We start from the raw sequence: 16,611 nt of genomic DNA on the forward strand, positions 1-16,611 counted from the left end.
ACCATGGCAGAGACTTATGATTTATGACTCAAATATAATTGGTACTTTACCAAAGTACCACAGATGAAGAAACATCTTTTGCTTTGACTAAACTATTTATGCAGTGAGACAAGGAGACATTAAGAATATTGAATTGTCAATGAGATCATCAAATGAATTATCTTCCACACAATGGCATGTGAAGCCTCATTAGTGGGGACTCCCCACTATCAGGACGATTATTGCTGGGAATGCTTGCATGTATACAAAGGGATATTTTCCACACCCATGATTTCTTAAATTTCCTGGAAATGCTGCTGCCAAGATTAAAATTATTCTTCTGTATACCTTCTTGTTTGTCTTGTCCAAGTCCGTACTCTCAGTAATCAACTAAAGCTGACTCCTAGAGGCAGTGGCGGTTGACTATCATGAGCAATGATACACTGAACTAGTATGCCCAAAAATCCAGAAATAAACTGCCATATTTAGAACAATGTCAACAAACATCCCATATTTATAGCATCCTCAAATCTTAATCTACCTTGTAGCTGTTGACTGAGATTTGTAGGTATTGTCTTGAAAATACTTCTCATTCATTCTGCCAATATCCCTTAGAACATTACAAGTACATACCTTCAAATAAAGTTTCCGTCTTGTATGTGAAGTTGCCAGGTAACCAATGATATTCTGCACAACAAGAATCTGAAAAATGGAGACTCATCATAATACCGCTGAAGTGTCGGTGTTAAAGTATGTGTGTAACTATAGTGACAGACGGCTGAAGTGTCGGAGTTAAAGTATGGGTGTAACTATAGTGACAGACCGCTGAAGTGTCAGTGTTAAAGTATGTGTGTAACTATAGTGACAGACGGCTGAAGTGTCGGAGTTAAAGTATGGGTGTAACTATAGTGACAGACCGCTGAAGTGTCAGTGTTAAAGTATGGGTGTAACTATGGTGACAGATGGCTGAAATGTTGATGTTAAAGTATGGGTGTAACTATAGTGACAGACGGCTGAAGTGTCGGAGTTAAAGTATGTGTGTAACTATAGTGACAGACCGCTGAAGTGTCGGTGTTAAAGTATGTGTGTAACTATAGTGACAGACCGCTGAAGTGTCGGTGTTAAAGTATGGGTGTAACTATAGTGACAGACGGCTGAAGTGTCGGTGTTAAAGTATGTGTGTAACTATAGTGACAGACGGCTGAAGTGTTGGTGTTAAAGTATGTGTGTAACTATAGTGACAGACCGCTGAAGTGTCGGTGTTAAAACATGGGTGTAACTATTGTGACAGATGGCTGAAGTGTCAGAGTTAAAGTATGGATGTAACTATAGTGACAGACCGCTGAAGTGTCGGTGTTAAAGTATGGGTATAACTAAAGTGAGAGATGGCTGAAGTGTCGGAGTTAAAGTATGGGTGTAACTATAGTGACAGACGGCTGAAGTGTTGGTGTTAAAGTATGGGTGTAACTATAGTGACAGACGGCTGAAGTGTCGGTGTTAAAGTATGTGTGTAACTATAGTGACAGACGGCTGAAGTGTTGGTGTTAAAGTATGGGTGTAACTATAGTGACAGACGGCTGAAGTGTCGGTGTTAAAGTATGTGTGTAACTATAGTGACAGACGGCTGAAGTGTTGCTGTTAAAGTATGTGTGTAACTATAGTGACAGACCGCTGAAGTGTCGGTGTTAAAGTATGGGTGTAACTATAGTGACAGATGGCTGAAGTGTCAGAGTTAAAGTATGGATGTAACTATAGTGACAGATCGCTGAAGTGTCGGTGTTAAAGTATGGGTGTAACTATAGTGAGAGATGGCTGAAGTGTCTGAGTTAAAGTATGGATGTAACTATAGTGACAGACCGCTGAAGTGTCGGTGTAAAAGTATGGGTGTAACTATAGTGACAGACGGCTGAAGTGTCGGTGTTAAAGTATGGGTGTAACTATAGTGACAGATGGCTGAAATGTCGGTGTTAAAGTATGGGTGTAACTATAGTGACAGACCGCTGAAGTGTCGGTGTAAAAGTATTGGTGTAACTATAGTGACAGACGGCTGAAGTGTCGGTGTTAAAGTATGTGTGTAACTATAGTGACAGACGGCTGAAGTGTTGGTGTTAAAGTATGTGTGTAACTATAGTGACAGACCGCTGAAGTGTCGGTGTTAAAGTATGGGTGTAACTATAGTGAGAGATGGCTGAAGTGTCTGAGTTAAAGTATGGATGTAACTATAGTGACAGACCGCTGAAGTGTCGGTGTAAAAGTATGGGTGTAACTATAGTGACAGACGGCTGAAGTGTCGGTGTTAAAGTATGGGTGTAACTATAGTGACAGATGGCTGAAATGTCGGTGTTAAAGTATGGGTGTAACTATAGTGACAGATGGCTGAAATGTCGGTGTTAAAGTATGGGTGTAACTATAGTGACAGACCGCTGAAGTGTCGGTGTAAAAGTATTGGTGTAACTATAGTGACAGACCGCTGAAGTGTCGGTGTTAAAGTATGTGTGTAACTATAGTGACAGACGGCTGAAGTGTTGGTGTTAAAGTATGGATGTAACTATAGTGACAGACCGCTGAAGTGTCGGTGTTAAAGTATGGGTGTAACTATAGTGAGAGATGGCTGAAGTGTCTGAGTTAAAGTATGGATGTAACTATAGTGACAGACCGCTGAAGTGTCGGTGTAAAAGTATGGGTGTAACTATAGTGACAGACGGCTGAAGTGTCGGTGTTAAAGTATGGGTGTAACTATAGTGACAGATGGCTGAAATGTCGGTGTTAAAGTATGGGTGTAACTATAGTGACAGACGGCTGCAGTGTTGGTGTTAAAGTATGGGTGTAACTATAGTGACAGATGGCTGAAGTGTTTGTGTTAAAGTATGGATGTAACTATAGTGACAGACGGCTGAAGTGTCAGTTTTAAAGTATGGGTGTAGTGTAGGAAGGTTGGTGATGCATGGAGATACCTGGCTGAAGTGTAGGAAGGTTGGTGATGCATGGACATACATGGCTGAAGTGTAGGAAGGTTGGTGATGCATGGACATACCTGGCTGAAGTGTAGGAAGGTTGGTGATGCAAGGACATACATGGCTGAAGTGTAGGGAAGTTGGTGATGGAAGGACATACCTGGCTGAAGTGTAGGAAGGTTGGTGATGCATGGACATACCTGGCTGAAGTGTGGGAAGGTTGGTGATGCAAGGACATACCTGGCTGAAGTGGAGGAAGGTTTTTGGTTATGCATGGACATACATGGCTGAAGTGTAGGAAGGTTGGTGATGCATGGACATACCTGGCTGAAGTGCAGGAAGGTTGGTGATGCAAAGACATACATGGCTGAAGTGTAGGAAGGTTTTTGGTTACGCATGGACATACATGGCTAAAGTGTAGGAGATTGGTGATGCAAGGACATACATGGCTAAAAGTGTAGGAAGGTTGGTGATGCATGGACATACCTGGCTGAAGTGTAGGAAGGTTGATGATGCATGGACATACCTGACTGAAGTGTAGGAAGGTTGGTGATGCATGGACATACCTGGCTGAAGTGTAGGAAGGTTGGTGATGCATGGACATATCTGGCTGAAGTGTAGGAAGGTTGGTGATGCATGGACATACATGGCTGAAGTGAAGGAAGGTTGGTGATGCATGGACATACATGGCTGAAGTGTAGGAAGGTTGGTGATGCATGGACATACCTGACTGAAGTGTAGGAAGGTTGGTGATGCATGGACATATCTGGCTGAAGTGTAGGAAGATTTGTGATGCATGGACATACATGGCTGAAGTGTAGGAAGGTTTTTGGTTATGCATGGACATACATGGCTGAAGTGTAGGAAGGTTGGTGATGCAAGGACATACATGGCTGAAGTGTAGGAAGGTTGGTGATGCAAGGACATACATGGCTGAAGTGTAGGAAGGTTGATGATGCAAGGACATACCTGGTTGAAGTGTAGGAAGGTTGGTGATGCATGGACATACCTGGCTAAAGTGTAGCAAGGTTGGTGATGCATGGACATACCTGGCTGAAGTGTAGGAAGGTTGGTGATGCAAGGACATACCTGGCTGAAGTGGAGGAAGGTTGGTGATGCAAGGACATACATGGCTGAAGTGTAGGAAGGTTGGTGATGCATGGACATACCTGGCTGAAGTGTAGGAAGGTTGGTGATGCAAGGACATACCTGGCTGAAGTGTAGGAAGGTTGGTGATGCATGGACATACCTGGCTGAAGTGTAGGAAGGTTGGTGATGCAAGGACATACATGGCTGAAGTGTAGAAAGGTTGGTGATGCATGGACATACATGGCTGAAGTGTAGGAAGGTCGGTGATGCAAGGACATACCTGGCTGAAGTGTAGGAAGGTTGGTGATGCATGGACATACATGGCTAAAGTGTAGGAAGGTTGGTGATGCAAGGACATACATGGCTGAAGTGTAGGAAGGTTGGTGATGCATGGACATACCTGGCTGAAGTGTAGGAAGGTTGGTGATGCATGGACATACCTGGCTAAAGTGTAGCAAGGTTGGTGATGCATTGACATACCTGGCTGAAGTGTAGGAAGGTTGGTGATGCAAGGACATACATGGCTGAAGTGTAGGAAGGTTGGTGATGCATGGACATACCTGGCTGAAGTGTAGGAAGGTTGGTGATGCAAGGACATACATGGCTGAAGTGTAGGAAGGTTGGTGATGCAAGGACATACATGGCTGAAGTGTAGGAAGGTTGGTGATGCAAGGACATACCTGGCTAAAGTGTAGGAAGGTTGGTGATGCATGGACATACCTGGCTAAAGTTAAGCAAGGTTGGTGATGCATGGACATACCTGGCTAAAGTGTAGGAAGGTTGGTGATGCAAGGACATACATGGCTGAAGTGTAGGAAGGTTGGTGATGCAAGGACATACCTGGCTGAAGTGGAGGAAGGTTGGTGATGCATGGACATACCTGGCTGAAGTGTAGGAAGGTTGGTGATGCATGGACATACCTGGCTGAAATGTAGGAAGGTTGGTGATGCAAAGACATACATGGCTGAAGTGTAGGAAGGTTGGTGATGCATTGACATACCTGGCTGAAGTGTAGGAAGGTTGGTGATGCATGGACATACCTGGCTGAAGTGTAGGAAGGTTGGTGATGCATGGACATACCTGGCTGAAGTGTAGGAAGGTTGGTGATGCAAGGACATACATGGCTGAAGTGTAGGAAGGTTGGTGATGCAAGGACATACCTGGCTGAAGTGTAGGAAGGTTGGTGATGCATGGACATACATGGCTGAAGTGTAGGAAGGTTGGTGATGCATGGACATACCTGGCTAAAGTGTAGCAAGGTTGGTGATGCATTGACATACCTGGCTGAAGTGTAGGAAGGTTGGTGATGCAAGGACATACATGGCTGAAGTGTAGGAAGGTTGGTGATGCAAGGACATACCTGGCTGAAGTGTAGGAAGGTTGGTGATGCAAGGACATACCTGGCTGAAGTGTAGGAAGGTTGGTGATGCAAGGACATACCTGGCTGAAGTGTAGGAAGGTTGGTGATGCATGGACATACCTGGCTGAAGTGTCTGTGAAAAAGTAGCTTTGTACACAGCAAGTTCTGTATGGTGTGGTTCTTCACAACGCTGTCACCAAGGAACCTCCCAGCCAAACCATACCTGTAATGATAACACAATGCACAAAAACAATTCATCTTCTATACTACAGGCCATAACATACCTGGTGGTGTCTCGTCATGCTAGTGCGTTGGTTCTAAATGTGCCTTGATTCACAGCAGTGATTCTCATATTCCCCAGGGAGTCACCTCAGCAATATTGTCAGACCACAGAAAATATGGAATATTGTGTATCAATTACTGCTTACCAGTATATGTTCCACCCAATCTGTGCAACTGCCCATTGCGTGCATTAAGCAGGCTGTTTGCCCAATGAATGCAATGGACAGTGACATGTTTGAGCTTTAAGTCTTATTCACAGAAGTCAAAAGGACAAAGTTAATTGATAAGGATCTATTCACCGAGTTGTATTACATAGATCTGTTCACTGAATTGTTTTCACACACAGATGCATTAACATTAAATCATTAATTATTATTTTTATGGTTTCATAGCTACTGTAAAACACAAATAAAATATGGCTGGAAAATAATACGTCTGACCAAAAGTAGACTTGCTATTTGTGACATTTATTTTATGTAAAGGGTGGCTTGGTGTCATCCATACCAAGGTAGTTGTTTCAGGGAGGGTGTCATACATATCAAGGTAGTTGATTCATGGAGTCTGTCATACATACCAAGGTAGTTGTTTCAGGGAGGGTGTCATACATACCAAGGTAGTTGTTTCAGGAAGGGTGTCATACATACCAAGGTAGTTGTTTCAGGAAGGGTGTCATACACACCAAGGTAGTTGTTTCAGGAAGGGTGTCATACATACCAAGGTAGTTGTTTCAGAAAGGGTGTGAGCACATACCAAGGTAGTTGTTTCAGGGAGGGTGTCATACATACCAAGGTAGTTGTTTCAGGGAGGGTGTCATACATACCAAGGTAGTTGTTTCAGGAAGGGTGTCATACACACCAAGGTAGTTGTTTCAGGAAGGATGTCATACATACCAAGGTAGTTGTTTCAGGAAGGGTGTCATACATACCAAGGTATTTGTTTCAGGGAGGGTGTCAAACATACCAAGGTAGTTGTTTCAGGAAGGGTGTCATACATACCAAGGTAGTTGTTTCAGGGAGGGTGTCATACATACCAAGGTAGTTGTTTCAGGAAGGGTGTCATACATACCAAGGTAGTTGTTTCAGAAAGGGTGTGAGCACATACCAAGGTAGTTGTTTCAGGGAGGGTGTCATACATACCAAGGTAGTTGTTTCATGGAGGGTGTCATACATACCAAGGTAGTTGTTTCAGGAAGGGTGTCATACACACCAAGGTAGTTGTTTCAGGAAGGATGTCATACATACCAAGGTAGTTGTTTCAGGAAGGGTGTCATACATACCAAGGTATTTGTTTCAGGGAGGGTGTCAAACATACCAAGGTAGTTGTTTCAGGAAGGGTGTCATACATACCAAGGTAGTTGTTTCAGGGAGGGTGTCATACATACCAAGGTAGTTGTTTCAGGAAGGGTGTCATACATACCAAGGTAGTTGTTTCAGGGAGGGTGTCATACACACCAAGGTAGTTGTTTCAGGAAGGGTGTCATACATACCAAGGTAGTTGTTTCATGGAGTCTGTCATACATACCAAGGTAGTTGTTTCAGGAAGGGTGTCATACATACCAAGGTAGTTGTTTCAGAGAGTGTGTCATACATACCAAGGTATTTGTTTCAGGGAGGGTGTCATACATACCAAGGTAGTTGTTTCAGGAAGGGTGTCATACATACCAAGGTAGTTGTTTCAGGGAGGGTGTCATACATACCAAGGTAGTTGTTTCAGGAAGGGTGTCATACATACCAAGGTAGTTGTTTCAGGGAGGGTGTCATACACACCAAGGTAGTTGTTTCAGGAAGGGTGTCATACATACCAAGGTAGTTGTTTCATGGAGTCTGTCATACATACCAAGGTAGTTGTTTCAGGAAGGGTGTCATACATACAAAGGTAGTTGTTTCAGAGAGTGTGTCATACATACCAAGGTATTTGTTTCAGGGAGGGTGTCATACATACCAAGGTAGTTATTTCAGGAAGGGTGTCATACATACCAAGGTAGTTGTTTCAGGGAGGGTGTCATACATACCAAGGTAGTTGTTTCAGGAAGGGGTCATACATACCAAGGTAGTTGTTTCAGGGAGGGTGTCATACATACCAAGGTAGTTGTTTCAGGAAGGGTGTCATACACACCAAGGTAGTTGTTTCAGAAAGGGTGTCATACATACCAAGGTAGTTGTTTCAGGAAGGGTGTCATACACACCAAGGTAGTTGTTTCAGAGAGGGTGTCGTACATACCAAGGTAGTTGTTTCAGGGAGGGTGTCATACATACCAAGGTAGTTGTTTCAGGAAGGGTGTCATACATACCAAGGTAGTTGTTTCAGGGAGGGTGTCATACATACCAAGGTAGTTGTTTCAGGAAGGGTGTCATACATACCAAGGTAGTTGTTTCAGGGAGGGTGTCATACACACCAAGGTAGTTGTTTCAGGAAGGGTGTCATACATACCAAGGTAGTTGTTTCATGGAGTCTGTCATACATACCAAGGTAGTTGTTTCAGGAAGGGTGTCATACATACAAAGGTAGTTGTTTCAGAGAGTGTGTCATACATACCAAGGTATTTGTTTCAGGGAGGGTGTCATACATACCAAGGTAGTTATTTCAGGAAGGGTGTCATACATACCAAGGTAGTTGTTTCAGGGAGGGTGTCATCCATACCAAGGTAGTTGTTTCAGGAAGGGGTCATACATACCAAGGTAGTTGTTTCAGGGAGGGTGTCATACATACCAAGGTAGTTGTTTCAGGAAGGGTGTCATACACACCAAGGTAGTTGTTTCAGGAAGGGTGTCATACATACCAAGGTAGTTGTTTCAGGAAGGGTGTCATACACACCAAGGTAGTTGTTTCAGGAAGGGTGTCATACATACCAAGGAAGTTGTTTCATGGAGTCTGTCATACATACCAAGGTAGTTGTTTCAGAGAGTGTGTCGTACATACCAAGGTAGTTGTTTCAGGAAGGGTGTCATACATACCACGGTAGTTGTTTCAGGAAGGGTGTGAGCACACTTTCTAAACATCGTGTTGGCACCCCGGTGATGACTCTCTCACATATCCGACACCAGACATAATCTGAGTGTACTTTCGTGTACAGCTGTGGCAGCAAGCATCCCCATACACGATCTGCAGTGTATATTTTTATATGTTATCAAGTCAAAGCGATAATACTTGATATATAAATAAAATGCAAAAGTCCAAAGATGAGCTGTATAATTTACTCAACCAGTTTCATGAATGTGATTTTCAAGAGTACAGTTATACTGTTACGCTGTTTTAACATCACTGTGCACTCTAACACATAAGTGAAATCTAACTTTGTGACATCACAATAAGACGCATAACTTTGTGTGGGGCAGGCGTACAACACATAACGAAATAGGTATTGTAGTGGCAGTAAAATGTACAATAATTGCATAAATTAATTCAATTATTAAAGGCCATTTAATTTTGGTTTGAAAGTATTAACAAAATAACTTTCTTTTATCTTTATAAGGAGTTGGTTGCATATTGCAAGAACACATGTATCCTGATACATGGCTAACATCATTGTCTGTATTCTGATACATGGCTAACATCATTATCTGTATCCTGATACATATCTAACATCATCTGTATCCTGATACATGGCTAACATCATTGTCTGTATCCTGATACATGGCTAACATCATTGCCTGTATCCTGATACATAGCTAACATCATCTGTATCCTGATACATAGCTAACATCATTGTCTGTATCCTGATACTATCTAACATCATCTGTATCCTGATACATGTCTAACATCATTATCTGTATCCTGATACATGGCTAACATCATTATCTGTATCCTGATACATGGTTAACATCATTGTCTGTATCCTGATACATGGCTAACATCATCTGTATCCTGATACTATCTAACATCATTGTCTGTATCCTGATACATGGCTAACATCATTGTCTGTATCCTGATACAAGGCTAACATCATTGTCTGTATCCTGATACAAGGCTAACATCATCTGTATCCTGATACTATCTAACATCATTATCTGTATCCTGATACTATCTAACATCATCTGTATCCTGATACATAGCTAACATCATTGTCTGTATCCTGATACTATCTAACATCATCGGTATCCTGATACATGTCTAACATCATTATCTGTATCCTGATACATGGCTAACATCATTATCTGTATCCTGATACATATCTAACATCATCTGTATCCTGATACATGGCTAACATCATTGTCTGTATCCTGATACATGGCTAACATCATTATCTGTATCCTGATACATGGTTAACATCATTGTCTGTATCCTGATACATGGCTAACATCATCTGTATCCTGATACTATCTAACATCATTGTCTGTATCCTGATACATGGCTAACATCATTGTCTGTATCCTGATACAAGGCTAACATCATTGTCTGTATCCTGATACATGGCTAACATCATTGCCTGTATCCTGATACATAGCTAACATCATCTGTATCCTGATACTATCTAACATCATTGTCTGTATCCTGATACAAGGCTAACATCATTGTCTGTATCCTGATACTATCTAACATCATTGTCTGTATCCTGATACAAGGCTAACATCATTGTCTGTATCCTGATACATGGCTAACATCATTGCCTGTATCCTGATACATAGCTAACATCATCTGTATCCTGATACTATCTAACATCATCTGTATCCTGATACTATCTAACATCATCGGTATCCTGATACATGTCTAACATCATTATCTGTATCCTGATACATGGCTAACATCATTATCTGTATCCTGATACATATCTAACATCATCTGTATCCTGATACATGGCTAACATCATCTGTATCCTGATACATGGCTTACATCATTGTCTGTATCCTGATACATGGCTTACATCATTGTCTGTATCCTGATACATGTCTAACATCATCTGTATCCTGATACATGGCTTAAATCATTGTCTGTATCCTGATACATGGCTTACATCATTGTCTGTATCCTGATACATATCTACCATCATCTGTATCCTGATACATGGCTAACATCATCTGTATCCTGATACATGGCTTACATCATTGTCTGTATCCTGATACATGGCTTACATCATTGTCTGTATCCTGATACATGGCTTACATCATTGTCTGTATCCTGATACATATCTACCATCATCTGTATCCTGATACATGGCTTACATCATTATCTGTATCCTGATACATGTCTAACACATTGTCTGTATCCTGATACATGGCTAACATCATTGTCTGTATCCTGATACAAGGCTAACATCATTGTCTGTATCCTGATACATGGCTTACATCATTGTCTGTATCCTGATACAAGGCTAACTTCATCTGTATCCTGATACATGGCTAACATCATCTGTATCCTGATACAAGGCTAACATCATCTGTATCCTGATACATGGCTAACATCATTGTCTGTATCCTGATACATGGCTTACATCAGTGTCTGTATCCTGATACAAGGCTAACATCATCTGTATCCTGATACATGGCTAACATCATCTGTATCCTGATACATGGCTTACATCATTGTCTGTATCCTGATACAAGGCTAACATCATTGTCTGTATCCTGATACAAGGCTAACATCATTGTCTGTATCCTGATACATGGCTAACATCATTATCTGTATCCTGATACATGGTTAACATCATCTGTATCCTGATACATGGCTTACATCATTGTCTGTATCCTGATACAAGGCTAACATCATTGTCTGTATCCTGATACAAGGCTAACATCATTGTCTGTATCCTGATACATGGCTAACATCATTATCTGTATCCTGATACAAGGCTAACATCATTGTCTGTATCATGATGCATGGCTAACATGATTGTCTGTATCAAGATACATACTGATCTCACATGACACTGCAATCCTGCATATTTTAAATTATCTTCAGTTCCATTATTAATATGTCATATTTGTGGCTATTATTTATCAGTGTGATCAGTCCCTAGATAGATGTTCCAGGGACTCCCTCATAGTGTGTGTTTCAAATCAACACAAGGTTCTTCCTACCTGCATGCCCCGCTAGTGCCAATCTGCCCAGCACCTTGCTGACAAACTCCAGGGAACAATCGCTACCGGCAACTAGGCACCCTTGCACCTTCTCCAGTGTCATGTAGATGTCTCCACACACCAGTGGCACGTAACTTTGAGGGTAAAACATTTCACTGGAACATGACAAATACAATATTTTACAATATTCATCAAGACATCATGATTGATAATGGACATGTTCTCTTTGTAAGCAACCTAACAGAGGACATAACCCAAAATTGATATCACATATAGAACACATCAATATGAAACTGGAGGACTAGCAAGTAATTGCAAAAACAAAAGCAGCTGTGTCATCACCATTTCCTTAATGCTCCAAGTCTTTATGTACTACCATGTACCAGACCAGACTCCCAGACCATGACATTAATCCACATGATCAAGACAACTTCCAAAAGGGAAACAACACTCCAACTCTCAGTCCTCAAGGCAGCCTGTTTTAATTAGCCCACATAATCACCAGATGACAATTAGCGTCAGTGACTAAACAAACTGGGCTTCGTACCAGCGAACTATAACCTTTCACCTTGCAATTTCGTCTGCGTTTGTACCTATGTTTATCATACCTCCATGTCAGAATGATGAGATCTGATTGGTCCACGTGATCTTGATAAAATATTATGTACCCCACCTTGGAAGGGTAATAAATTTCTCAGTGGGGGAATAAATCTCTTATACCCCGCCATGTGCAATACAGGCTGCACGTGGTTTCCTAAGAGGCAGAATAAATCCCTTATATCCTGCTCCCAAGCAAAGAGCTGCATGCTTTTTCCGAGTCAATGGAAGTCAACCTCAGCTTATTGGAACAGCTGTTTTCTATCCATTTTAAATTTGTGTTACCGTATTCGACATAATAAGCGCCCAGGGCGCTCTCAAAATTAGAAATAGGGGGCTCTTATTAGAATATAATTTTGGTGAGATTAAAAACGAGGTTGAAAGATTGTAAATTTTGTGGTCAGCCTGAAATGATATAAAAGAAGAATCTGTGTGTATTATACAGGATAGATATATTTTCGAGAATTTAATTGCCCATAATTAAGGGTGCATATAACAAACTAGTGTGTATTACACACGAATAAATAAGGCTTGTGTTCATTGATCAATCGGAAAGGGTGCTAACTGGGATTGTTCACTTGCCAATATATTATCAAATAACGCTGTGGGCGCTTATTAGAGCGGGGCGCTTATTACGTCGAATATGGTAATTCTTTTACAATGTCACATTAAAACATGTCGGTGAGATAGATTTGTTGTGACAGAATCACGAGGGGTACATGGGGTTTTATGTGTCCCTCCCTAGGTTTTATACCATGAGCCTTGTGATCCTGCCACTACTTATTAGGTACAATTATGAGTTGAGTATACAGCAAATATGTGCATGTATTATATTTGCAGAAATTCAGTTCATATACTCAAAACCATATTGACCCTTTATTTTTCAGGCAAACTGCATGTAATACAACAATTACTACTCCCCTGTTGTCAGCCATGTTCGCTGGTTTAACCCTACACCTGTATATTTGTCGTCATTCACTTGATGCTCAGTTAATGACTTTATTACAGGTATAATTAGTGGTAGCACCACTCAGATTACCTGACAAAGGCCTGCAAAATAACTCAATAACATTCACCACTGCCTCTGAGGGTGTATAGCAATCAGTGGTTCGCATTTGGCATTTCTAGTGTCTGGGGTAATTATTTAATCTAAGATGGGTCATAAATCCAGGTCTGAGGTGGTGAATGTACTACATGTTAGGTAATATGCACCTGCCAGTGCAGAAAGAGAGGAATGGTCAGTTGAGTTGCAAAAATCATTGATCAAAGGATTTAAAGGGGCACTGATCTAACGCAATTCCCCGGACTGGTTGTTGCCTTTGTTATTGTTTTTTCCCCCGTGAGTAGTTGATGTATAGCAGAAATCTAGACTAGTTTGCGACCTCTGCTGCGCCGTTCGTAAGCGCATTAGTCACTTGTATGGGTAGTAATATAGAGGGCGTATGGTCACATTGATCAACAAAATGAAATACAGTTTTGGAGATAATAAGGAAATGTAGGTATCTTTGTGGTTAGCATCGGAAATCAGTGCCCCTTTAACTGATAATACATTGATTGATTAATCACTGTAATCTGGCATAGTGGCTTCGTCAAAAGTAAGTGTTTATATTAGCAGGTTTACTAAAGTAGATGGAATACACCCATATCTGGGCGGGGAGTGCCTATATGTAAAGTCAAGATACTTCGTTCAAAGGATTAGCCAGTAATATGTTGATTAATTACTCATTGTTATCTAACTCAATGGATTTATTCATAGAACCATGGAAAACATGACCATAGCTGTCACATGTGCTATCTCAGCTGACCAATGAGACATGACACCTGTGTGAAACACTTGAAACAAACTTACATGATCAGTTGTAGAGATGAACACAAGTTCCGATAATATCCCGAAACACTATATTATTCTAAAATATTAGAATGTTACAAAGACATGTGACATCGAACGAGTTTCTTCGTATAGCTTCAGATGTATGGGATATTGTTCCTTTATGTGGATATTTACAGATACATTTCTCAGAACAAGGTAACTGCCTGACATTATGTATATAAATTTGCAATTACAATTTTACTAATCTTTTGCAATTACGATATTTGCCTTTTGTTTTCATTCATTTGGTGCAGCAAGAATGCAGAAGGCCTCAAGAGTGACCGATCAAATTGTTCCATGAAATATTCCAAAGTGCTACGCTTAGGGTTATTATAATTTTAAATAAAATAGTGAAGCTGCAAATAAAATAATTCAATATTGGAATATATTACTTCGCATAAAATGATAGTTTCAGATACAATTCTTCTGATCATTGCATCCAAATTCTTTGAAGTAATACTGCTGGGTTTTAAAGGAATCACCATTAGATTTGTAGAAAATGTGCGTACAGCTGATTGCTTTATCCAGCTTAGTTTATTGGAAAATACACACGGTAATCTCTATTTCTGCATATAAAACAAAGCCTTGCAGAACATAATACAATTTAAATGTAAATCATTATGTCTAGTGATAATTTATCTCAAATTTCACATTTTTATTGACCAAATTGGTTATCATCTGTTCTTTTACCTGAATTCTCTGAAGGGATACAATGTAGTTTTTTACTGTGAATCATATGAGGTTCCAACCGGAACAAATATATTGCAAGCATTTGCACCATGCTAAGAAACTCCTGTATCCTTTCTCTCATCCCACCGGAACTTACATATGCATGGAACCAAATCTTGTTTACATATCCAGTAACAAGGCACTGAAGCTCATTTGAAATATGAAGAAATATTAATGAAGGACATTTATAAGCATTATAAAATTTATAAATTATAAGCAATTTATGAGCAATTTTACAAACTCCATAGCTGAGATCATCACCTCAAACTTTCAGTTCCATAGGCCTTGTAGTTTCAGAGAACATGTCAAAATTGTACACTACAAATAAATGCATATGTGAAGGTCAAAGGTTGTTCCTTGATCAAAACTTAAAATATGCCAGTCAGGTGAGTTAAAAATGATGAAACAAACCCTGTTTCCTTCTGCAGTTTGTTTGTGACAGTTTCTGGTAGAGACACAATGGTGGTTGTCAGCTGATCCTGTATGAGGGAGTCGTTACATTCAGGCATGGAGGGGTTCATTACAGACTGCTCCCAGAATATCTCCGCCAGTTTATGATCAGTGAGCAAAGTTTCCAACAAGGACACACACTTATGAAGTTTAAAACCAAGTCTGAAAAAAAGGAAAGAAAATTATGTCAAAACAAACATGTTGTGTATGAAGCCAAGTGTTTTTCTGTGTATGCTGAATCCTACCATCCAAGTGTTACAGCCTGATCTGTTATATCAGTTCTAAACATGGTCCGATCTGTTACAGCATCTCCTAACACAAATATTGACATTGATGTGCTTGTCACAATAAAGAAATGTGTCTAAGTTGGGTTGCCTATAATCATTCAAAGATGCAGAAAAAAGTCTGTATCTAATATATAAGAATATAAGGGAAACTTTTCAATTTGAGATCAACATGGACAAATGAACATAATATTTGATAGGTCAAATTTACTTCTAAACAGATAAATGTTTAATTTCTAACATGCATGCCGTACTTTGGTATGAAAAATGCTAACAATGTTCTAAACTTCCATAGTTATAAAATTCAGGTGCGGATATAACACTGGTGGTAATCTTTGTTTCTAACATTGACAATGATTGATTGTTTCTGATACTTAGTTCTATTTTGTTTTGTTTGTTATTTAGCACTGCACTCAGCAGTATTCCAGCTATATGACAGCAGTCTGAAAATCGAATCAGACAATCCAATTATTGACATTATAAGCATCAATCTAAGCAATTTGGATATGATGACATGCATCAATCAAGTCAGCGAGTCCGACCACCCGATCATGTTAGTCGCCTCTTACAACAAGCAATTACAACCAATTCTAAGAAGGATCTTCACCATGTTGGTTGGTTGGTTTGTTGTTTTACGCCACACTCAGCAATATTCCAGCTGTATGTCGGCGGTCTGTAAATAATCTAGTCTGTACCAGACAATCCAGTGATTGATATCATGAACATCGATACACGCAATTGGGAGCGATGACATGCTTCAATCAAGTCAGCAAGTCTGACCACCCGATCATGTAAGTCTCCTCTTACAACGAACAATTCTGACCAATTTTAAGAAGGATCTTTACCATGTTCACGGGTCTGTTCTATTTTGTTCCAATTAGAGTATCTGATCCATAAATTATTTCTATAAGATGGTAGTTCCAGAAAACCCAAACAGTGATAGTGGATTTCTTATGTACATTACATCTTGTAGTATTAGATGCATTTGGCAGTAGCAATTTGT

At 40.3% G+C, this 16,611-nt stretch overlaps 1 protein-coding gene across 3 annotated transcripts in view; it reads right to left on the bottom strand.

Moving 5' to 3' along the window:
* The window catches only part of LOC124113712 (telomere length regulation protein TEL2 homolog), an 80,363-nt gene that overhangs the window by 62,969 nt on the left and 783 nt on the right, over window positions 1-16,611 (bottom strand). For all 3 annotated transcript variants that reach the window (XM_048392093.1, XM_048392094.1, XM_048392095.1), the window contains exons 2-6: window positions 15,286-15,486; window positions 11,679-11,833; window positions 8,619-8,766; window positions 5,503-5,605; window positions 613-681 (exon numbers count right to left, since the gene is read on the bottom strand). In XM_048392093.1, the coding sequence (XP_048248050.1) occupies window positions 613-681; window positions 5,503-5,605; window positions 8,619-8,766; window positions 11,679-11,833; window positions 15,286-15,486 (676 nt within the window). The remainder of the gene's footprint in view (window positions 1-612; window positions 682-5,502; window positions 5,606-8,618; window positions 8,767-11,678; window positions 11,834-15,285; window positions 15,487-16,611) is intronic.

This window comes from Haliotis rufescens, unplaced genomic scaffold (genome assembly GCF_023055435.1).
Source record: "Haliotis rufescens isolate VD_foot unplaced genomic scaffold, xgHalRufe1.0.p SCAF_11, whole genome shotgun sequence".
Taxonomy (NCBI): domain Eukaryota; kingdom Metazoa; phylum Mollusca; class Gastropoda; order Lepetellida; family Haliotidae; genus Haliotis; species Haliotis rufescens.